Genomic DNA, 19,446 nt, shown 5'->3' on the forward strand with positions numbered 1-19,446 from the left:
GTTGTGATTTGGCGCTATATAAAAAAATTGATTGATTGATTGATTGATATGATCACAAAGGGCTATGCTGTGAAGATTCCGGATGATGAAATCAGCCGCAAGGATGGAAAGGTCTGGTATATTCCACACCACGGAGTGTACCATCCTAAAAAACACAAGCTACGCGTGGTGTTTGATTGTGGTGCTTCGTACCAGAGAACCTCTCTTAATGACCAACTACTTCAAGGGCCAGACCTCACCAGTACCCTGACTGGAGTCATCACCCAATTCCACCAAGAACCAGTGGCTCTCATGGCTGATGTGGAGGCCATGTTTCATCAAGTAAAGGTCCCACCAGATGATACTGACTTGCTGTGGTTACTATGGTGGCCAAATAGTGACACAAGCAAGGATTTGGAGGAGTACAGAATGGTTGTGCACTTGTTTGGGGCCACCTCCTCACCAAGTTGTGCTAGCTATGCATTAAGACGATGTGCTGAAGACAACAGGGATCTGTTTGACACTACAGTAGTTAACACTGTATTGCACAACTTTTATGTTGACGACTGCCTCAAGTCAGTCAGCTCTAAGGAAGAGGCTGTCTTGCTGTGCCACAACCTGAAAGCGATCTGTCAGCAGGGGGGTTTTAACTTAACAAAGTGGATTAGCAACTGCAAGACAGTTCTTGCAGCCATATCCCATGAGGGGATAGCTAAGGAAGTGAAAGAGCTCGACATGGGTCAAGACTCACTCCCCATAGAGAGAGCATTGGGAGTACAGTGGTGCATCCAGTCTGACAATTCAAATTCAGAATAGTCATCCAAGACAAAGTGCCCACCAGACGAAACATTCTGTCCATGATAAGTTCCATCTATGATCCACTCAGAATACTGGGACCAGTGATTTTACCAGCAAAAAAGATGTTGCAAGAGCTCTGCAGGCTAAAGTTGAACTGGGATGATGTACTTCCATCTCATTTTGCTCAGCAGTGGTCTAACTGGATACAGCAACTGCAGCTGCTAGCCGACTTTGGAGTGGACAGGTGTTTCAAACCCATACATTTTAGAGATCCATCACTTTCTCAGCTTCATCATTGCTCTGATGCTAGTGAGGAGGGCTATGGCACAGTGACCTACCTTGTCCAGCAGAACAGTACCAACCAGGTCCATTGTGCCTTTGTAATGGGAAAGCCTAGGGTTGCTCCACTCAAGCCTACTACCATTCCTCGCCTGGAGCTAACAGCAGCAACCATGGCTGGACGCATGGACATGATGTTAAGAAGAGAGCTTCAGCTGCAGCTTGCAGACTCTGTGTTCTGGACAGACAGTACGTCTGTGCTGAAATATGTTAACAATGAGAGGACAAGGTTCCGCACATTTGTGGCCAACCGCGTGTCAGAAATACTGAAGATATCTTCAGCGTCTCAGTGGAGGCATGTCAGCTCAGGTTTAAATCCAGCCGATTATGCTTCGAGAGGACAGAAAGTAGAGGCCTTTGTGCAAAACTGAACCTGGATTTCGGGACCAGACTTTCTCACAGCGTCAACTGAAAGCTGGCCAGAAAACCCAGATCACCTGAAAGACCTCACAGCAGTAGATCCTGAGATTAAGAGAAATGCAGCAGTCAGTGTTGTTGCACTGACACATAGCATGGATGCTATGACACAATTAACAGAGCATTATTCCTCATGGACCCACCTTAAGAAAGCTGTAGCATGGATCCTCAAGGTGAAAGACACATTGCTGTGTTTAGCAAAGAAGAGAAAGGAGCAAAAGATCAGAGATCAGACTATCCACCAGTGACAACCAACAGAAACAACAGCTTCACAAAATTACGGTGAGCTTCAAGGCAAGTCTGAGCAAAAGGAGTCTCTCAGTCGATGATTTAAAAGAAGCTGAACAGGAGATCATAAGACACTGCCAGAGAAAAACATTCCAAAAAGAAATTGACTCTTTACAAAAGGGAAAGCCGATCAAAAGAAGCAGCCACTTGTACAGGCTTGATCCTATACTTCAGGATGGCATTCTAAGAGTTGGTGGTAGGCTCAATAGAGCAGCCATGCCAGAAGAATCCAAACATCCAGCCATCCTGGCAAAGAAACAGTGGGTGTCTGACCTCATTTTGCAAAAAATCCATCATGATCTTGGGCACAGTGGACGCAACTATGGTCTATCTAAGTTAAGCCTGAAATACTGGATCCCTGGTGCAGGTGCAGGTGTCCAAATGTCTCATATGCTGGAGACTGCATGGTGCTGCTGGACAACAAAAGATGGCAGACCTTCCACAGAACAGACTCACACCAGATGAACCACCCTTCACTAGAACCGGAGTGGACTATTTCGGTCCTTTTGAAGTCAAGCGTGGAAGAGTTACTGTGAAGAGATATGGCGTCATCTTTACCTGTTTAACTATTCGAGTTATCCATTTGGAGGTTGCAGCATCCCTTGACACTGACTCTTTCATACACGCACTCCGTAGATTCATTGCAAGAGTGTCAGAGTTGCGTTCAGACAATGGGACCAATTTTGTGGGGGCAGAGCAGGAACTCAAAAAGGCCATCCAAGAGTGGAATACCTCCAAAATAGAGAGCACTTTGCTCCAGCGTGGTATTAAGTGGATGTTCAACCCACCTGCTGCTTCACACCAAGGAGGAGTATGGGAGCGTTTAATCAGGTCCATCAGAAAAATCCTTACTGCCACTTTAAGGACCCAGAGTCTGGATGAAGAGAGCCTTCACATGCTTCTTTGTGAAGTTGAAGCCATCTTGAACAGTCGACCCATTACCACACCCTCCAGTGACCCATATGACCTAGAAGCACTTACCCTAACCACCTCCTGTTATTCAGGACTAAGCCATCTTTACCTCCAGGACTTTTTCAGAAAGAGGATCTTTATGCGCGACGAAGGTGGTGACAGGTCCAGTACATGGCAGACCTATTTTGGAAACGCTGGGTAAGGGAGTACCTTCCTGAGCTTCAAACACGTCAGAAGTGGCCATGTGTGTCTCGAAATTTTATGCCAGGAGACATCATTTTACTTGTGGATGGCACTGCTCCAAGGAACTCCTGGGTGACCGGCAAGGTCATCCAGTCGATACCAGATGAACATGGACTTGTTCGCCGAGTTCGTGTTAAGATGAAGACAAGTGAACTAGATAGACCCATCACGAAGGTCTGTCTCCTTCTGGAGGCCGTTTCATATGAGGCAGTGGTAAAGACTGTACTCCAACAGTATGTCATGTGCTAGTAACCTCAGTGCCCTTGTCTCTTTCTATTTAATGTTGTTAATTGTTTCTAAGCCTAGAGAACAATTAGGGGCCGGGTATGTATGAGACAAGTTCTGATTGTTGTTTCTTTTATAAGTTCAAGACTGCATATTTCTTCCTTTATTTTATGTTCAGCATATATTTAGAATTATTACGCTTCTGTTAATAATAATTGATTATTGCTACAACTCAAAACTTTATTTTTGACATAATGTGTAATTACAGTTATTTAGTTACTGTAGCTTTAATAAGGGACTTCGTGAGGTTAGTAGTTTTTTTTGCAGTTACGCAGGGCAGTTGGAAGCTTACCAGCTGTGGAGTCACACGGTTTTCGTACCGTGCCTGTGTCTATGTCCTGCACATACTTTGCATGAACCTGAAGTAATATCATTCATCTACAGATTGCTGTGGCAGCTTTTTTCTGGTTTTAGGAATAAACGTTTTTGTATGTTCAACTGGATTGGATGAATGCTACACAGACATGAGGAGACACGTGTACACCAGGACTACCAGCTAGCCAAAAACGAGTTTGACTCTTACAGGTTGTATGTAGATAGGTGTGTGCCTTTCAAAATCATGTCCAATCAATTTAATTTACCTCAGGTGGACTCCAGTTAAGCTGTAGAAACATCTCAAAGATGATTTGTAGAAACAGGATGCACCTGAGCTCAATTTTAAGCTTCATGGCAAAGGCTATGAATATTTATGTACATGTTGTTTCTTGCCCAACCAACCAGTCCACATGTGTTTTGTGGATCTGGAGAAGGCGTTCGACCATGTCCCTCGGGGCACCCTGTGGGGAGTGCTCCGGGAGTACGGGGTCAGGGGTCCTTTGCTAAGGGCTATCCGGTCCCTGTACAACCGCAGCAGGAGCTTGGTTTGCATTGCCGGTAGTAAGTCAAACCTGTTTCCAGTGCATGCTGGCCTCCGCCAGGGCTGCCCTTTGTCACAGGTTCTGTTCATTATTTTTATGGACAGAATTTCTAGGCGCAGCCAGGGTGTAGAGGGGGTCTGGTTTGGGAACCACAGAATCTCGTCTCTGCTGTTTGCGGACGATGTGGTTCTGTTGGCTTCGTCAAATCAGGACCTTCAGCGTGCACTGGGGCGGTTTGCAGCCAAGTGTGAGGCGTCTGGGATGAAGATCAGCACCTCCAAATCTGAGGCCATGGTTCTCGATCGGAAAAAGGTGCTTTGCCCTCTTCAGGTAGGTGGAATGTCCTTGCCTCAAGTGGAGGAGTTTAAGTATCTCGGGGTCTTGTTCACGAGTGAGGGACGGATGGAGCGTAAGATCGATAGACGGATCGGTGCAGCATCTGCAGTGATGCGGTCGCTGTATTGGACCATCGTGGTGAAGAGAGAGCTGAGTAGGGGGGCAAAGCTCTCGATTTACCGATCGATCTACGTTCCGATCCTCACCTACGGTCATGAGATTTGGCTCATGACCGAAAGAACGAGATCGCGGGTACAAGCAGCCGAGATGAGTTTCCTCCGCAGGGTGGCTGGGCGCTCCCTTAGAGATAGGGTGAGGAGCTTGGTCACTCAGGAGGAGCTCGGAGTCGAGCCGCTGCTCCTCCACGTCGAAAGGAGTCAGTTGAGGTGGCTCGGGCATCTTTTCCGGATGCCCCCTGGATGCCTCGCTGGAGAGGTGTTCCGGGCACGTCCCATTGGGAGGAGGCCCCTGGGAAGACCCAGGACACGCTGGAAGGATTACATCTCTCGGCTGGCTTGGGAACGCCTTGGGGTTCCCCCGGAGGAGCTGGGGGAGGTGTGTGTGAATCGGGAGTTCTGGGCGGCTTTGCTTGAGCTGCTGCCTCCGCGACCCGACTCCGGATAAAGCGGAAGAAAATTGATGGATGGATGGATGTTGTTTCTTAGTGTTGCTATTTTTCATAAAGTTGCAAAAATCTCAAACTTTTTTTAACATTGTCATTGTGGGGTGTTGTGTGTAGAAGTTAGTGGGAAAAAATGAATTTCATCCATTTTGGAATAAGGCTGTAACAAAAGGTAAAAATACTGTGAATACTTTCCAGATGCACTCTATCTATCTATCTATCTATCTATCTATCTATCTATGTCATCTACTCTGAATGAAAGGCATTTCAGAAATTTTTAGAACGTGGTTCAAACCTTGTAGAAAATCAGTAGCAGGTCTTCCAGCTGTCCATGTAAATCACCTTTAAGAAAAACACATATTAACAGACAGAACCACATATACAAATTCAAAATATACAATACTTTAAATGAGAGAAACTTTCTTCCTAAAATCATGTCCCAGGATTTACCCTGAGAGGTTACAAATGAATACATATAATCAGATAATATTTCTTTTAACTCACCACAAATAGTGATTTCTTTACTGTGGCAGGTGGAGACGCGATTGATATTTGGCAACATCCGGAGCTGTTTCCATGTCTCCAAGAGGAGCTGGAGAACGTAGCGAGAATGTAGCTGCTACTGGGAGAAAGGCTCATTAGTAAATATCTGTCAGATATAATGTTATTTTGAGCAATAATGGTATTTTTTAAGCATCTCTCTATATCTACTGCAATGTTACAAGTATGCATTATGTAAACATAATGGTGTAACTTTGGACAGAGTGGAGTGATCCTGACAAGCAAAAAAAAAAATTTATTAATAAGATAGTTAATAGGATTTTAAAAAGGAATAGTTTGCATCATGTGCTATGCTTAGTTATCATGTTATGGGGTAACATATATCACGTCATAAAATCCAATGGACATCAACATTATTTGACCTTTACTTTGGAGACCAAACATTCAACACAGTCACAACTATTGCTTTTATTAATCCTATTAGTTCAACCAATAATTGGCATCACTTTTTACTTTTAATTGAAGCACCTTTAACTTTTGGCCCCTGTAGAAACTGAAATTGACCTTTGTCACCATTTTTGTTGTTTTTATCCCATAACCCCAGAACATTCCGTCATAGATAGTCCAAACTATATCTTTTTGGAATGTTTATGTTCAGACAAATACTGTGGTATAATTTTCAACATGATTACAGCATTTTTTAATTTTGACCCCTGTGTAACCCTTCATTGACCCCTACCTGCCTATAGCTACCACCCTGGGATGGCTATCATACATTTTTAGGTAGGTCATAGTACACTGAGGCTGGATTGTAAGTGTCGTTTAGTCCTCTTAAGTGGTACCGATTAGGTCAAAATTGATGAGTGGCTCATGGAGTCATCTTCTTGGTCCCTTTTGTGCCACTAAATTACACACACCCATCGTGGTTAGAAGGTGAAGGGTAATGCTCTGCTGAGGACCTACTTTCTTGTTCCTAAAGGCTTCCACCAGGCCAGCTGCCTGCTCCACAGTGAGTGGGAAGGTGAGATGGGGTCCTGAATAAATCTCTGGCACCTCTATGTTTTTGTAGCAGAAGTACCTCTCCCACTCTGCGTCCCGACACACCTCATTCTCTCTGAAGATGTGTGAGATCAAATTCCCTGTAAGGTCCGGATGACAGATCATCATAAGAGTGGATTTTATAGATGTGTGAAACCTAACATCGCAGTGAGTTTAGGAGGAGAAAATAAATCTTACGTTCACAGCTTGACGGTGTGAAGTTGTCCATGAGATAGCCGAGGAAATTGTAAAGCTGGACAAAAGAGAGAGAGAGAGAAAGATGATAGTTGAGTTTGTCCTTTTAACCAACAGCGGATGTGAATATATTGGATGCTCTTCACTTTTATTTGGGCTTGTTCTCCAGAGTATTCGATGGACTGGAAGATGTGCCAGGTATATCTGCGCCTCATCTCTGTGCGGGCGACGTACTGACGGTACCATCGCTGAATCAGCACGGCGGCTTTTATAGCTGGAACACACAATACAGACATCTGGTGACAACAAAAACATAACAGGCCAGAAAGTAACACTTCTGACTGCTGCGCCGGATGGTATTTTGTCATTTTGAAAATGGATAAACTTGTTACATTCTGAGTACGTAGAAGTATCGCTTGCATTGTGAGGGAGCATCAGCTATGACATTTTGGTCATGTGGCACATTTCTCTGTGCATGATCTAGTACGCAGGTGCCTCAGTGTTGAGGATCCCAGTGGTGGGAGAAGATCAAGGGGATGCCCACGTTTCATCAGATAGATGGTCACTTTAAAGAGATGGGATAGACCAGTTGTCTCCCGTGTGGTTGCCCTCCAGAACACAGAGCGGTTCTGTCGTGGTAGATATGCAGCACCAGTGCATCTTCCCAAATGTGACCTGAGTTCATTCTGAGATGGCAAAACTCACAGAAGACAAGTGACAATTTTGGACAAAATAGAAAATTAGAACATTTTTGCAAAGTTATATGGCAAAAGGTTACATTATGGAGAAAAGGCAATATGAGTTTATTACTTCAGCCCGCTCCTTTTCGACATGTGAACTCAATGCTGCATCAGGGAGTGTTATGACCAAGACGACTGTATTGTATTTGTCACCATCGTTCTCATGTTGATGTTAACCTGTCTTTATGACATGTCCTTTATGATGTTACCCTGTCCTTTATGACGTATCCTTTATGATGTTAACCTGTCCTTTATGACGTATCCTTTATGATGTTAACCTGTCCTTTATGACATGTCCTTTATGATGTTAACCTGTCCTTTATGACGTATCCTTTATGATGTTAACCTGTCCTTTATGACATGTCCTTTATGATGTTAACCTGTCCTTTATGACCTGTGCTGCTGCCTTTCCTTTATGATGTTAACCTGTCCTTTATGACGTATCCTTTATGATGTTACCCTGTCCTTTATGACGTGTCCTTTATGATGTTAACCTGTCCTTTATGACGTATCCTTTATGATGTTAACCTGTCCTTTATGACGTATCCTTTATAATGTTAACCTGTCCTTTATGACGTATCCTTTATGATGTTACCCTGTCCTTTATGACGTGTCCTTTATGATGTTACCCTGTCCTTTATGACGTGTCCTTTATGATGTTACCCTGTCCTTTATGACGTGTCCTTTATGATGTTACCCTGTCCTTTATGACGTGTCCAGTGAATGTGAACAGCAGCTGTCAAACCTAAAGTACCATGTGCTACTGTGCTTGCCGCCACAAATCTGAACAGGCTGTTATATCCACAATATACCTTACAGTACAGATATTTGTCCATTCCTTCCCATGGGCGATGTAAACAATGTGAACTATTGTCTCCATCATATGTCTATATACCACAGGCAGCTGCGCCTCTCCGCGGTGCACGGTAATGCGTCATTGCATGCGTCAGGCTCTGAGCTGAATGGATCTCACCGCTGTAATATATGATCAGCTTCTAACTCTGTAGGAGATATGACACGGAACTGTTGTTCCAGGCCACGACAGCATTAATAAACATGAATCTCACCTCCAACAACAGCCCAGGAGCACAGTGTGGACGTGGAGCCAGTCCGCAGCCTGTGGTTAAAATCCTCTCACTGGGGTACTGTGTGCTGCAAAGCATAAATCTCATGTGATAAACTGTTGTGGTGTCCAGAGTTGCGTTGTGCTGCTGAAGTGAGCCAAAACACAAAAAAATTAAAGTTCCCTGGAAAGGCTGCGTCTGACGCATGGTGAGACTGCTTGACCCACTGCCAGCAAACTTTCAGCGAAGCTGTCCAGTGGCACATGCGTGCGCGCATGTGCGCATGAGGAACACAGTACTCCCTCCCACTATGGCCCCATGTTTGCCATCCAGACATTTGGACATCAGGCAGTGTTCAGAGCCTTTAATGGCAGTCTGACAGCAGCCTGTGTCATCTAAACTGTTGTCTACGTGCGCTTTGGATGCCATCGTGCAGGTGTGGATGAGGTAATCATGGATGCGTTCTGACACTGCTGACCACGCCTCTTTTCCTCCCAACTATCGGATGATGGTAATATTTGCCGTGTCGAACTTGTTCCTGCACCTTCTTCCTATGTGTGACGGGGGCTTTAACCCCTTCTAAGCCTGTATATCCCATCGATGGGAAATTTCGCTTTTTATTCGTGAGATACTGACAAGCCAAAATGAAGCGGTGGTAGGGGGTTAATATCAAAATCTGGCTTGTCTTGTACAAATAGCAAGACAAATAAAGCTGTGTGTAACTTACTTGTAACAGCTGTGGGCAGCAGAGCAGAAATAAGGAGACAAAACATACGTTCACACAAACAGAATACAGCACATTAAAGTTTTATGCTGCAGTTTATCCAGTACAAGAAGACGAGAAACTATGAGGGGTGACTGAGAAGTTTTGAAAAAGTAGGTCTTGGTTTCCCATCTTTTGCACTCTGAGAAAACAACATTTCCAGAAAATGTGTGAGGTTTTGAGTCACTGTGTCAGAATTTCCCCCTGAACTCAGCCCTGAACTCTGTTTTCAATCTTGTGTTATGTGTTTTGCTCCCCTCCAGATGGCATCCTCAGTTTTTATTCTCATCTGAATCCTATGAGTGACTGATTATGTGATAGACTTTATAAACTCAGAACTGCGGTTTGAGAATTACCAGATACTTCTCAGATCTTTGATCCTTGAGATCCAGAGACATGCATGTTTTGCTGTCTGTGCCTTGCTTTCCTTGTTTTGGCCCGCCAGCTTCCCAGTCTCGTCCATGATCAAGACAGAGACCTGACTGCTGACCTCACCCTGCTCAGGGTGCCGTGCTCAGTGGACCGACATCTCTGCTATTTTGGCATTGTGGGATAGCTCGCGCCCACAGATCGAGCTCGCCGGACTACTTTCATCACTCTGCTCAGTGTGCCGCTCTCATTTTCTGCGACAGCATGCAGAATGTCTCTTCCCAGATAGATCTCTTTCAGTGCAGCTTCTTGTTCTGACTTTAACACAAAGTTAACACCCAAGTCTTTCATCGCCAACTATAAATGGTAATCAAAACATTCCAATCGTATCTTTCTGAACTCTTCCAAACTCCATCACATCAATGTTTACAATGCTCATAAACTTTAAGTTTATTAAATACTTATTATGGCCACTCTTAAAACTTCAGTTCTCTTTATAATTTTATTACTGGTAAATTTTACGAGGGCTGTCAATAAAGTAACGGTCCTTTTTATTTTTTTCAAAAACTATATGGATTTCATTCATATGTTTTTACGTCAGACATGCTTGAACCCTCGTGCGCATGCGTGAGTTTTTCCATGCCTGTCGGTGACGTCATTCGCCTGTGAGCACTCCTTGTGGGAGGAGTCGTCCAGCCCCTCGTCGGAATTCCTTTGTCTGAGAAGTTGCTGAGAGACTGGCGCTTTGTTTGATCAAAATTTTTTCTAAACCTGTGAGACACATCGAAGTGGACACGGTTCGAAAAATTAAGCTGGTTTTCAGTGAAAATTTTAACGGCTGATGAGAGATTTTGAGGTGATTCTGTCGCTTTAAGGACTTCCCACGGTGCGGTGTATTGATCCAGGACGTCGTGAGAGAACAGAGAAGTTTCAGAAGAAATCGGTCTCAGCATTTTATCCGGATATTCCACTGTTAAAGGAGATTTTTTTAATGAAAGACGTGCGGACGGGTCCGCGCGTCGGCTCGCAGCCGCCGCGACGCTCCGCCACAGGAAAAACACCTCCATTGGAAGCCTTAAAGACAAGTTGGAACATGTCCTGCTGTTAAACAATTTCTCATATACTCACTCCACTGAAAGCCATCAAAAGCCACCTGGATTTTACAAATGGTTATCAACACGGAGGTGTTTTTCCTGTGCCGCCGCACCGCGTCGGCTGCGTCCCGACGCGCGGACCCATCCGCACGTCTTTCATTAAAAAAATATCCTTTAACAGTGGAATATCCGGATAAAATGCTGAAACCGACTTCTTCTGAAACTTCTCTGTTCTCTCACGACGTCCTGGATCAATAGAGCCTGAAATGTGGAGGTTTTCGCGACGTCTCGCACCGTGAAAAGTCCTTAAAGCGACAGAATCACCTCAAAATCTCTCATCAGCCGTTAAAATTTTCACTGAAAACCAGCTTAATTTTTCGAACCGTGTCCACTTCGATGTGTCTCACAAGTTTAGAAAAAATTTTGATCAAACAACGTGCCAGTCTCTCAGCAACTTCTCAGACAAAGGAATTCCGACGAGGGGCTGGACGACTCCTCCCATAAGGAGTGCTCACAGGCGAATGACGTCACCGACAGGCGTGGAAAAACTCACGCATGCGCACGAGGGTTCAAGCATGTCTGACATAAAAACATATGAATGAAATCCATATAGATTTTGAAAAAAATAAAAAGGAACGTTACTTTATTGACAGCCCTCGTAGAATTGATTTAGATGAGATATACTCATTATCTCACAGGAATATATCACATTTATGCAGGAACTACTTTTTGCGCAGGAATTCATCAAGCACGTTGGCCGCGGGCGCGTACTAACACAGAATACCCACAAACTGGACAGTTGTTCAGCCCTAACGAGAGCATCTACTTTTAGCTTGTCATAAGCTAAGGTAGTGGAGCTCGTGAGAGTGTGTGCTGACCTTGAACGCATCTTCCAGCTGTGTGCTCATGACACCAAAGCTTTGTGCAGCTAATGCTCAGGTAACGCTGGTCTCTCCCTCTAATTCCCACATTAGCATGAACTGTCTTTTCCTACTGTTCCAGACGATTCCAGTACAGCTTCCAAGCAGACCTGGACCTTGGTACTAACTACCTGCACCGCAACATCACTTTGGAACTCCTCGGCTTCCAATGTGGAGCGTGTCTTGAATAAACGCCAGTTAAGTTCCCCTCATCTCAGTGAGATCCCGTTCTCACTTGTCCTGTTGTGACTGTGCTGTGATAAAGAACTATTTCAAGAACTCTGTCTAAGAACTGCACGAATTCTGATATCAAACAATTGAGAACTCAGTCCAGCTGTATCAAGTCCTGTTTAATTGGCGCTGCGCTTCAGCACGCAGCACTTGACCTCTGAACTATGAGCTATTGCTGAACAATGAACTGTATTTCTTAAGAAGAACTTTATTTCATGAACTCTGCAACAACCTGTGTTATATCTTTTATGAACTGTGACTGTGTGAGACTCCTGTGTTACGAGAGCATTCCACTCATCCATTGTGTCTTCTTCCTTAGTTCCTGGTTGCAGAAACGAACATTCCACCTGGCATTGGTCTCAGAATCCTGTGTTGACACATCCCTGGCTCGGGATACTGCAGCTCCCTAATTTCACCACTAGAGGGAGGGCCACTCTCCATACTTCAGGCACTCCCCAGCGCAGCGGTTTTCGTTTATTTATTATAAATAAATCTCTTTTCCTTTTGTACTCCTTTCTGTGTCCAGCTCCCTGCCTTTGGGTTCATAGTCTGAAACAGTTTGGTTCCACCCGAACCCCTAACCATAACACACTGGGTGTAATGTTGAGAAATGTTAGTTTCTCAGAATGCAAAAGATTGAGAACCACACCCTACTTTTCCTGGGTCAGGCTTAAAACTTTTCAGTCGACCTCGGACTATTACACAGATAACACTCACTGCCTGTCATGTTTGGCAAACTCATGATTATTCGTAGCTTGTAATGTGTGTGTGTGGGGGGGGGGGGGTCATATGCAATAATATCTCATAAGCCATAAAATATATTTGTACAGAACTATAGAGCCAGCAAACCTGGGTTCCTGGATCAGTTATAGCTTGAGCTTGATCTAATCTCAAACTCATTCTAGTTCCTTACATTCTCGGATGTTAAGGTCTCTTACAAAACCTACAAAAAATCATATTACTCCTAACTGGTCTACTGCGTCAAAAGAAAGAAAGAAAGAAACAGATACATGCAAGAAAATCAGGAAGTTTCTCATTTGAGCCTGTATGAGACGATGTCCGATCTGCTCAGGTTATTATGTCGGCTATATTGACTTACTTCCAGATTGCATTACCTCACCTGTCCAAAGTGTGGCACTGGTTAGTATTTAGTATGTATAGAAAATACTAAACAGGACCAAACTCATGCACTAGATTGTTTTTGTGTTTAGCCCTTCCTTTCATGTTTGTGAGACATATCTTTTAGAATGATTGCTGTTATTGACCTTTAAACTGCTATAGCCAAAGTTATTTGGAAAGTCTTCTGAGTCTGGTTGGTGGTTGGTTTAGAACAAATCCACTGATTTGTTCTAAATTTTTGTTTTTGTTTTTTAGTGTGTTTCTGTCTGATTGATACATTTGCAGCAACAGTTACCTTTTCTGGAATGTTTGTGAAACTGGTCAGATTTTGAGACACCACATCCCATGTTCCTGTAAATACCAATAATCACATGTCATATCAGTTCACAAAATGTGGTAGAGAAGCTTGAATCTTCAACTGGACTGGGTTGCTTGACGCGAGGACGTTTCGCTTCAAATCGCAGAAGCTTCCTCAGCTAAAATTCTTGCTCTGGTGGTCTGGCTTCTGTCTTGACTCTTGTAGAGAAGAATAATCAGAAGCCAGACCACCAGAGCAAGAATTTTAGCTGAGGAAGCTTCTGCGATTTGAAGCGAAACGTCCTCGCGTCAAGCAACCCAGTCCAGTCGAAGATTCAAGCTTCTCTACTATGGAAACCACCTGTACAACTGAGAGCCTACACAGAAACTTCACAAAATGTGACAGTTTGTAAAATGTTTTACATAGCTATGTCAACTCGTCTGAACACTGTGTGCACATTTCCTGCAGGGGGGGGGGGGGGGGGGGGGGGGGGGGGGCAGCGTGATTTCTTTACAGGAACAGGGACTCAGGGAGCCTTAAATTACACTGTATCTACATGCCAAAATGCTAACAAAATAAATATAGTCAAATTTTACTAATTTTGGGCCATTGAGAATGAAAATGCGGTTTGAAATTGTTTACGTCAAAACTACTCCACAGATTCTCACCAAATTTGCACCACAGATACATATTAGGCTATAGAAGACTCCAATAAATTTTGAAGGTGATCTGGATTCTGAATCAAGTTTCACTTGATAGGCTTTGAAGGATTCCATCAAAACTACTTCACGGATTCTCACCAAATTTGCACCACAGATAGAGATTAGGGCATGGAAGACTCCATTCAATTTTGGAAGTGATCCAGATACGGATTGGCGGACATCAGAAATCTGTGATTGCTCTTGTTTATTTATACTTGTGGTGATCTTGTTGTCCATGATCAGTTGTGTTGACATTTTAAAGGTTCTTGTTAATTCAACCCAGTCTCACGGATTGTCGTGATTCAGCAGCACGAAATATACATTAATCTATTGGTTTGTCATATTGTCACGAAAAGTGCAAAATTTTCATCATGGGTGCACAAATTCATTCTAATTCATTCCGTGATGGCTGCATGTAATTAAAATTGCAGCGGGGTGGGGTCAGGGTGGCTATGCTTCTGGTTGGGAGAAGGAGTAGGGTTAGGTTATGATCAAGGTTAGGGTTGGGGGTAGGAGTAGGGTTAGTAATAAAAAAAAGAAAAACCCCATCATGAAAATTTAAATAATTTTGTGATGGGAGGATGAAAAAAACCCTGTGAGACTGGGCTGTGTTAATTGTATAATTTTTAAAATAATTGTCATTTCTAAAAACCGTTTTTATAAATATGTAGATTACTGTGAAGCAATTTATGACTTCTGTTTTGGAAGGTACCATATGAATGCATTTTTTTTATTATTATTATTATTATGTCTCAGCAGGTTTGCTCATGGTTTTTGCTGCAGTATTAGTCTCTTCATGTCTTCACTGATGCAGCAATAAGCGTGGCTGAGCAGCAGCAGGTCGTCGTGTAATCTCCTTATGTGCTGGTTCACACCTAACCTTTGTGATTGGCCTCAATCCTGAAGAAGAGCTCTGTTAAAGTCAGTGTTTCCACGAAGGCTTAAATGAAACTGAGTAAACAGCTTCACTCCAGATTTTTTAACTATAAATAAAGCATGACCATAATTACACTTAAAATATCAAGAATACTGACAAAATCCCATAATGCCACATTTCATTTGTGAATAACTTTGACAGTATTAGGTTTAGCCAAGCTTAAATAACAGATATGTTTAGGGTGGTCATCTGTAATAATTTTAACACTGGACCAAATCCAATCAGAGAAAGTTTTCTGTAAAAAAAAAAAAAATACTGTTCTGTAATTCATATTGTTTATCTAAAAGCAGGATTGCAGTAAACGCAGATTACACACCTGTCACTCTATTTAGACGGCAACAGACTTTTAGATGTACGTTAAATAATTTTGATTGCCTCTGAACATGTTAAGATATTTGAGATTTTTCTGACAAGACAAGAACCAAATCTGCAGCCTTCATATGGTTACCACCAAACACTGAACTTCCTGTATTTGTTGGGATCTGCAAATGATCCGTAACAGTAACACATCAACTCACGTGGTTGCGTTATCTAACTAGTCACCAACTCCCAGGCTGTTTAGCTGATGGTCCTCACTTTCAGCTGATGTATAAACAAGAATTTGTCTGTTTGCATTCGCCTCTCGTCCACAGGGTTCAGATAAAAACATACAACGTGTCAATCAAACCGGTCATTTTGCAGAAACTCATGAACAAAATCGTCCTCAGATGTGTTGCTGCTCTCTTGGTCTGTGCTGAAGCTGGTTTGGTCTTTAGTCCCTTGGTGTGATCACAGAATGAAGTCACTGAGCCCAAAGTGGATTACTTGAGTTCAGGACTTGGTGTGATGAGACTGGTCTTTGCATACGCAATTAGGATGTTCTGAGAATCCTCCAGTGGGTTCAAAGGGAGGTTTTAAAAACATGTAGCAGGTGGTGCATAACGACCATTTGGGGAATCCCATCTTGGTGCAAATTCCACCTTATTCACCGTTGGTATTGCATTACTGATTCAGTTCTACCATTAAGACTCAGGAGATGAGAAACAGTTCAGGTTTTAGGTTTAGGTCAAGATTTAGTTAACAGATGTCAGTTTAGAGGGGCCTCCAACTCTAGGAAGAGTCCTGGTGGATCTGAACTTCTCCCATTTACAGATGATAGACGCCACTGTGGTCAATGGGACCATCAAAGCAGCAGAAATGCAGAAGTTCTATACAATTAACAGTAATTGTACAGAATATATCATATCACCATGAATTCTTTGGGGGAGGTCCTAGTCATAATGGTGAAGGGGTATGTTGATCTTAAATCAGAAGTGCCTGACTCCGTGGTATAACTCACAAACTCGTAGCTTAAAGCAGATAACCCGTAAGTTGGAGAGGAAATGGCGTCTCACTAATTTAGAAGATCTTCACTTAGCCTGGAAAAAGAGTCTGTTACTCTATAAAAAAGCCCTCCGTAAAGCTAGGACATCTTTCTACTCATCACTAATTGAAGAAAATAAGAACAACCCCAGGTTTCTTTTCAGCACTGTAGCCAGGCTGACAAAGAGTCAGAGCTCTATTGAGCTGAGTATTCCATTAACTTTAACTAGTAATGACTTCATGACTTTCTTTGCTAACAAAATTTTAACTATTAGAGAAAAAATTACTCATAACCATCCCAAAGACGTATCATTATCTTTGGCTGCTTTCAGTGATGCCGGTATTTGGTTAGACTCTTTCTCTCCGATTGTTCTGAGTAATTTTCATTAGTTACTTCATCCAAACCATCAACATGTTTATTAGACCCCATTCCTACCAGGCTGCTCAAGGAAGCCCTACCATTATTTAATGCTTCGATCTTAAATATGATCAATCTATCTTTGTTAGTTGGCTATGTACCACAGGCTTTTAAGGTGGCAGTAATTAAACCATTACTTAAAAAGCCATCACTTGACCCAGCTATCTTAGCTAATTATAGGCCAATCTCCAACCTTCCTTTTCTCTCAAAAAATTCTTGAAAGGGTAGTTGTAAAACAGCTAACTGATCATCTGCAGAGGAATGGTCTATTTGAAGAGTTTCAGTCAGGTTTTAGAATTCATCATAGTACAGAAACAGCATTAGTGAAGGTTACAAATGATCTTCTTATGGCCTCGGACAGTGGACTCATCTCTGTGCTTGTTCTGTTAGACCTCAGTGCTGCTTTTGATACTGTTGACCATAAAATTTTATTACAGAGATTAGAGCATGCCATAGGTATTAAAGGCACTGCACTGCGGTGGTTTGAATCATATTTGTCTAATAGATTACAATTTGTTCATGTAAATGGGGAATCTTCTTCACAGACTAAAGTTAATTATGGAGTTCCACAAGGTTCTGTGCTAGGACCAATTTTATTCACTTTATACATGCTTCCCTTAGGTAGTATTATTAGACGGTATTGCTTAAATTTTCATTGTTACGCAGATGATACACAGCTTTATCTATCCATGAAGCCAGAGGACACACACAATTAGCTAAACTGCAGGATTGTCTTACAGACATAAAGACATGGATGACCTCTAATTTCCTGCTTTTAAACTCAGATAAAACTGAAGTTATTGTACTTGGCCCCACAAATCTTAGAAACATGGTGTCTAACCAGATCCTTACTCTGGATGGCATTACCCCGACCTCTAGTAATACTGTGAGAAATCTTGGAGTCATTTTTGATCAGGATATGTCATTCAAAGCGCATATTAAGGAGAGAGCATATCTCACCCATATTGGCCTCTCTTCTTTGGCTTCCTGTTAATTCTAGAATAGAATTTAAAATTCTTCTTCTTACTTATAAGGTTTTGAATAATCAGGTCCCATCTTATCTTAGGGACCTCGTAGTATCATATCACCCCAATAGAGCGCTTCGCTCTCAGACTGCAGGCTTACTTGTAGTTCCTAGGGTTTGTAAGAGTAGAATGGGAGGCAGAGCCTTCAGCTTTCAGGCTCCTCTCCTGTGGAACCAGCTCCCAATTCAGATCAGGGAGACAGACAACCCCCTCTACTTTTAAGATTAGGCTTAAAACTTTCCTTTTGCTAAAGCTTATAGTTAGGGCTGGATCAGGTGACCCTGAACCATCCCTTAGTTATGCTGCTATAGACGTAGACTGCTGGGGGGTTCCCATGATGCACTGTTTCTTTCTCTTTTTGCTCTGTATGCACCACTCTGCATTTAATCATTAGTGATCGATCTCTGCTCCCCTCCACAGCATGTCTTTTTCCTGGTTCTCTCCCTCAGCCCCAACCAGTCCCAGTAGAAGACTGCCCCTCCCTGAGCCTGGTTCTGCTGGAGGTTTCTTCCTGTTAAAAGGGAGTTTTTCCTTCCCACTGTAGCCAAGTGCTTGCTCACAGGGGGTCGTTTTGACCGTTGGGGTTTTACATAATTATTGTATGGCCTTGCCTTACAATATAAAGCGCCTTGGGGCAACTGTTTGTTGTGATTTGGCGCTATATAAAAAAAAAATTGATTGATTGATTGAAATCTTGTTGGAAGAAAGCAGATATGATATGATATTTTTATTTTCAAGGTGTCATACACCAAAGAGATGCCCAGCCCTCATGGGCTTATAAGACACACCATAGAAAATAAAGAACAATGAACAGAGGGATGCCACAACACATCCACCAATCTACACTCAACAAAAATATAAATGCAAGACTTTTGGTTTTGCTCCCATTTTGTATGAGATGAACTCAAAGATCTAAAACTTTTTCCACATAGACAATATCACCATTTCCCTCAAATATTGTTCACAAACCAGTCTAAATCTGTGATAGTGAGCACTTCTCATTTGCTGAGATAATCCATCCCACCTCACAGGTGTGCCATATCAAGATGCGGATTAGACACCATGATTAGTGCACAGGTGTGCCTTAGACTGTCCACAATAAAAGGCCACTCTGAAAGGTGCAGTTTTATCACACAGCACAATGCCACAGATGTCGCAAGATTTGAGGGAGCGTGCAATTGGCATGCTGACAGCAGGAATGTCAACCAGAGCTGTTGCTCGTGTATTGAATGTTCATTTCTCTACCATAAGCCGTCTCCAAAGGCGTTTCAGAGAATTTGGCAGTACATCCAACCAGCCTCACAACCACAGACCACGTGTAACCACACCAGCCCAGGACCTCCACATCCACATGTTCACCTCCAAGATCGTCTGAGACCAGCCACTCGGACAGCTGCTGAAACAATCGGTTTGCATAACCAAAGAATTTCTGCACAAACTGTCAGAAACCATCTCAGGGAAGCTCATCTGCATGCTCGTCGTCCTCATCGGGGTCTCGACCTGACTCCAGTTCGTCGTCGTAACCGACTTGAGTGGGCAAATGCTCACATTCGCTGGCGTTGGCACGTTGGAGAGGTGTTCTCTTCACGGATGAATCCCGGTTCACACTGTTCAGG

The 19,446-nt window shown here is 43.0% G+C and overlaps 1 protein-coding gene across 1 annotated transcript in view; it reads right to left on the reverse strand.

Moving 5' to 3' along the window:
- Positions 1-19,446, reverse strand: part of LOC117511007 (serine/threonine-protein phosphatase with EF-hands 2) — a 94,809-nt gene that overhangs the window by 62,449 nt on the left and 12,914 nt on the right. The window contains exons 2-6 of the mRNA XM_034170940.1: positions 6,957-7,084; positions 6,814-6,868; positions 6,541-6,716; positions 5,581-5,695; positions 5,372-5,418 (exon numbers count right to left, since the gene is read on the reverse strand). Of these exons, the coding sequence (XP_034026831.1) occupies positions 5,372-5,418; positions 5,581-5,695; positions 6,541-6,716; positions 6,814-6,868; positions 6,957-7,025 (462 nt within the window). The 5' untranslated portion in view covers positions 7,026-7,084. The remainder of the gene's footprint in view (positions 1-5,371; positions 5,419-5,580; positions 5,696-6,540; positions 6,717-6,813; positions 6,869-6,956; positions 7,085-19,446) is intronic.

This window comes from Thalassophryne amazonica, chromosome 5 (genome assembly GCF_902500255.1).
Source record: "Thalassophryne amazonica chromosome 5, fThaAma1.1, whole genome shotgun sequence".
In the NCBI taxonomy this organism is placed as follows: domain Eukaryota; kingdom Metazoa; phylum Chordata; class Actinopteri; order Batrachoidiformes; family Batrachoididae; genus Thalassophryne; species Thalassophryne amazonica.